The sequence below is a fragment of the Aspergillus nomiae genome, assembly GCF_001204775.2.
Source record: "Aspergillus nomiae NRRL 13137 chromosome Unknown contig00779, whole genome shotgun sequence".
Lineage (NCBI taxonomy): Eukaryota > Fungi > Ascomycota > Eurotiomycetes > Eurotiales > Aspergillaceae > Aspergillus > Aspergillus nomiae.
The window spans coordinates 1-5,249 of record NW_015378834.1 but is presented as its reverse complement, the minus strand read 5'-3'; the positions used below and the strand labels follow the sequence as shown (position 1 = coordinate 5,249).

The 5,249-nt window shown below is 48.8% G+C and overlaps 3 protein-coding genes across 3 annotated transcripts; all 3 read right to left on the bottom strand.

The window, feature by feature from the left end:
- Positions 1–1,883, bottom strand: ANOM_011599 (calcium-transporting ATPase 2; the record flags this gene model as incomplete). The annotated part of the gene is made up of 4 exons (XM_015556855.1): positions 1–366; positions 421–563; positions 613–1,043; positions 1,092–1,883. Coding segments are annotated over 4 exons (1,732 nt in total), but the record flags the coding sequence as incomplete, so codon positions are not given.
- A 590-nt stretch (positions 1,884–2,473) lies between these two features.
- ANOM_011598 (uncharacterized protein) lies at positions 2,474–3,107 on the bottom strand (the record flags this gene model as incomplete). Its single annotated transcript, XM_015556854.1, has 2 exons — positions 2,777–3,107; positions 2,474–2,637 (listed from the first exon to the last, which is right to left on the bottom strand). Exons 1-2 carry the CDS (start codon positions 3,069–3,071, stop codon positions 2,474–2,476), a joined length of 459 nt encoding a protein of 152 aa, XP_015400873.1. The 5' UTR covers positions 3,072–3,107.
- An 850-nt stretch (positions 3,108–3,957) lies between these two features.
- Positions 3,958–5,249, bottom strand: ANOM_011597 (FAD binding domain protein; the record flags this gene model as incomplete). Its single annotated transcript, XM_015556853.1, has 3 exons — positions 3,958–4,592; positions 4,649–5,139; positions 5,205–5,249. Coding segments are annotated over 3 exons (1,171 nt in total), but the record flags the coding sequence as incomplete, so codon positions are not given.

The window sequence follows — 5,249 nt, the reverse complement described above, 5'->3', positions numbered from 1 at the left end:
GCAATGCTACTTCGGTTTTACTCCCGATGAACTCTTTCGAGCCCTCCCTTTCCTCCTCAAAAGCGGTCGAGTTAATTGCAATGCTCTTGACGATCAGGTCACGCATCCTGGAAGAAAACTGCTTGAAAGTCTCAGCTGCGGTCACCGAGGAGCTGGAATTGTCATCTTGTCCGAAGCTCTTTTGCCCCAGCGTCCCGGCGACCACAGTCATTTTATTTTGGGTTAGAGTCCCTGTCTTGTCGGAGCAAATGACTGTGGCATTTCCCATCGTCTCGCAAGCACGAAAGACGCGCACAAGGTTGTTCTCTTTGACCATTCGTGTTGTAGCAAAGGCTAGTGCCAAAGTTACAGCCAGTGGGAGACCCTCTATTTCTCATCAGTACTCATATTATTGCATCATTGCGGGAATAGACAACTCACCAGGAATGGCGACGACAATAACTGTAACAGCAACGATGAGAATATCTACGAATTCCTTTCCCTTGTGCGCAGGAGAGCCAGGGTTATCCGGGAGTTGAGCAATGAATCTAAAAAGCAATGCGAAGAACAGGACGATTGCAGCGCTAGAGAGGTCAGCCATATTGCCTACAAGCAAAGGATTGCACATCTTACCCAGAGCCCAGCCAGCCGATCCAGTTGGCAAGCCTTCCCAGCTTGACTTGCAAAGGGGTCGGATCATTATTCTCCTGCAACGACAACAGGATGCGCCCATAAGTTGAGTATCGTCCGACGCTCGTTACTAGGAAGGTCCCTACACCTTCAAGGACCTTACCGCCAGAAATCATAAAGGGGTCGAGTTTCTTCGTAGCAGTGCCATTTGTGATTTGCCGCCAGGCTTCATATCCATCGGTTTTCTTCATCTGATCTGACTCGCCAGTGGCAGAAGACTCGTCACACTTGATTCCGTGACCAGATATCAGCACACCATCAGCAGGGATAGAGTCACCGGGCTCAAGGTGGAGAACGTCTCCAACAGTAATATCATAGATTGAAATCATAGACACCTTGCCCGAGCGGACGGCTTTGACTTCTCTGTCATTGTTCTAGGACTGTCAGACAAGAATCCAAAGACACTTAGACGGCTTACTTACACGTTTGTTCAACTTGGCAAATTGCCTTTCTTTCTGCCAGTCGTTGGCGGCTGTGACAACGGTGACAATCAATATCGCAACACAGATAGCAACTCCTTCGACCCAGTCGACTCCTGAACCTTCACTGACGGTCTCATAGATACCCAGAGACAGTGATACAATAGCGGCGATAGTAAGCAAGATAATAATTTTATCATTGTATGCAAGCCAAAGCAACTTTAGAAAGCCAGTCGACTTACGAGCAGGCAGTCTGTTTTGGCTGAAGATGCGTATGCGATCCTGGAACTGTGAGTCGGTCTCGGATGCAGGTGTTTCTGTGATTGAGGACAATTGTTGTTTGGGGTGGGCGTTCCCAGACGTCGCCTCTTGGAAGCTCATGGTGCCTTCTAAGCGACCCTCATCTATGGACAACCCAGCTGCCAAATCTGTCCGCAAGCCGCGTTCCAGGCCATGTAAGCCACCAAGCGCTTGAAAGGCAGCCAGGGACTTCGGATTTTGCATCTTGTTGAGCTGGCCGGGTGAGAAGGCAAACTTATTATCTTGCACGATGAAATCATCCTCATTTCGAGCATCCGGATTTAAGGCATCTTCCACTGAGACGTCATCATATACAGCTTTGGTGGTGGTAGCTGCTGAGTTTGCTCTTGACCTAACAACAGTATCTGCACAAGAGATAGTTGAGTCTGCTCTTGACCGTAAAGTTTCACCGCCAAGTGAAGGTGATGATGAATGTGATGATCGAGGGGGCCCATTCTGGACTGATAGCGTATTTGGACTGAGGGTCGATGCCATGTCTGGTGATAGCGAAGATGGGTGGGCTAACGATACGTCTGTTTGCCCTGGCCCGGGAGAAACGGATGACTGCTTTTCTCTATATTAATATGCACCCAAACATATCAAGTGAGCGGCTTGAAAACTTACCTCTCTGTTTGCAGGGTTCCCTGCGAAGGGGTTCAAAAACCCCTCTTGACGATTTTCGTTTGGGGTCAGCATTCTGCGACTAATACGCTGAGCTTATTTGCTGACGAGAGAAACGAAAAGTAGATTAACATCAATATGTATAAGTCGGTAGAAATCCCTCAATTAAGGGCATGTGCAGAAAACAGGTGATGGGGAAGGGTGTGTTCTTTTATCTAACAAGGAGGCTGTGTAGGTGCCGAGACTGGCTAATGAAAATCAGATAATGGTATAATCATAAATTGTTTATAAGATTTATGTTTAAAATTTCGTGTGCCAGATATGACTCTCCCACAGAGGCGGCAAGGAATGCCAAGTTGTACCAGCTCAACAGTACACGGCAGAAACACGGTCACAGCCAAGCCATCTATGAAAGATCTGGAGCTTGCAATCAATATCTGCAAGCTCAGCAAAATTTCCAAGGATTATGGTGGGTGCAGGGGGTTTCGGTCGTGTGAGTGGTTCCATCGACATGGATTGGCATCATACTCCCACTGCACAGCCTCCTTGACAATCTCTCGGGAGCTCGAAAGGGGGAATCCCCAACGAGTCACAGTGATCGGCTCTAATCCAAGAGCGGGGTCTGTCACTCATGCCAACGAGCTTCATGACCAAACTGACTTTGCCGAGAGCAAATAAACTAGCGAGTATAACCGCCAGAGGAATTTTGTATCCTCAATCATTCCACGTCCACTCTCCTGAGAGGGCGCGACGTCAGCGGTTGTAACACTTCCCAAACGCGACTAAACGCGCGGGGGATGGCTTAGAATCGATGTATAGCGCACTCAATGCTCTGAGTGGCTCGTAGAAAGCGTTAAAATCCATGGAAAAGCGGCGAATAGAGACGCGGAGTCCGGACGGCGCTACGGACGGAGGGACAATGCAAAAGCGCGGGTGTGTCTGATCGAAAGTCCAGAATTTTGACGCCAAGTTGCGGTAATGAAGACCAGTGGGCTGCGCCCCCTTCGCCAATAGTTGCGAGAAAGCTAATTTTCCATAGTTCCTCTTGTCTTGATAAACCATATGATTTGCGGGACTGTCTCCATCATCCGTGACCGGACTGCATACTCCGGAGTTAGTAAATTAGAGTAAGTACTAAGGGCTAGGTAATTGCCTCTGCATAACAATGCTCCACATACCAATCAGAGGTGTTTCTCGCCGAATAAGCAACGGTAAATTAACTCGCCACATATGTGGCTGGTGGTTTGTGGCGGTGCGGGCTATTCACGGAAGATGATTTCTTCCTGGCTAATAACTGTCACCATCACCACGGCGTTTTCCGCTCGCAAGGTTGCAACCATGTGGCACTGTTGATTCATGTGCCACATGTGATTGAGGCAAATCAGCTAGTATCAGAGAACGCGTGGCGGACTGATAGAGAGAGGAAAGCGCCGCGTAGGCGCTGTCGCTGGAGCATTACTAGTACCAAGCGCGCATGTCGATGGCAGCTTGCTAGTCGTCTGAAGCTGAATCCATCTGACGTCTGGATGATCAAGCTGTGGCTTAGAATGCTGAGAAAGCTTGGTTGCCTGGAAGAGCCATGTGGATGAAGAAGGTTCGTAGATGAAGAAGAGAAGGCTACAGTGACTGTTGGTGATCGATGGTATTATGTCGACTTAGGCAACATCGTTAAATAGATACTATCTCAGGTATTGTATTTTCTAATACACCATATGTTACAGTGGTTTCCACCGGAGACCGCAGAAAGTCTTCTCAACGTGTATGTAATACAGGTATGAAGTGGTACGGTACACGAACGGCTTCATCACGAATGGGCTTCATATACTTCGTAAACCTGTCATGCAATGCTCGTACTACTACGACCCTATACAGCGAGGCTCATATATGAGGCTCTACATAATCAGAAGTTTAAATGCTGCCTGGGGTAATCAGCCGCAAAATCAAATTATCAATTCACATCAGCTAGCCCAGCATATCGATTTCCCAAGCCACAGAAACACTCTTTCGATCGTTCAGCAGGTGTATCCTCGCTCTCCCTCCGCCCCAGCACCTCCTCCATCCCCCACGCAATTCTCTCTGCCCCCAGCCTCGCTCCTTCAAGATTAGGGGCTCCCGGACCTAGGCGGAGGGCAGCCAGCCGTCCAGTTACAAACAAAGGCAAATCCGCCTTCCACATGAGATCATCCGTGATGCACGGCAGACCCTGTTTAGTCTCAATCGGATATTCACGGTTCATCTGCTGAAGCAGTGGAAGTTCATTCACATCCGCCTGCATACCTGTTGCAAAATAGATGTAGTCGATGCGAGGTAGGTCGGGAATTGGAGGATCAGTGGTGAGGCGCCATGTCTGAGACATGGGGCAGTACTCACGGCTCAGGATGACTGTACGAGAGTGGATCGAGACACGGTGGCGGGCTGCATGCTGCTTCAGGATTTTCTGGTACCGCGGTGTAATGCTGCCTCCATTGCGAGCTGTCTTGATCATCTCGAGGCGCTCTTCGTCCGTGTCTGCGGACCAGAAAGCTGCCTTTTCGTAGTTTTTGAATTTGCCCATCCAAGTCAGGTCGATATCGAAGTGTTTGACTGATACCCTCCGTTACTAAACTACTTCGAGGAGAAAATCTGATCCCATTACTTACCTTTGAAATCGGACCTTAACAGGAACCACACCTTGCTCACCCCCTTCCGGATAGCCATATCCACTATCTGAGCTGAAGAGAGCCCTCCGCCAACAACCATCAAGTTTGTCTGCTGACGTTGCTGAATCTTTCTTTTCACATTGGGACTTGGAAATGATCGAATCTCCGTACTATGGCAACCCCCGTTTGCCTCTTCATCCGTTAGCTTAAATGGGAAAACCTTCGTCCTTCCAGGCCCAATGGCTAACACAACCGTCCGACTATAGAACACAGCCCCATCACTTGTCGTGACCGTAAAAATCTTCTCGGAAGGCGACATCTCGTCATGGTAGTCATACTGGACATTATTGACCTCACGTTGTTGGATCATACCTGGCGTGTTAAGGCCATAGCGTGCGATGATGCTGGAGCAGTAGTCTTCAAAAAGCCCCGTAGAAGGTGAAAAATAGTCTTTGCGGTCCCTTTCGTCGATCTCAACCTCTCCTATAGCGCTACAGCACCATTCATCATCAGCTCTGTGGCCAAGACAACCATCAGAGAAAAGGAAGGTACTCACACAGCCCTCGACCTCATTTTCTTCTTCTTCTTATGCTTGCTCAAC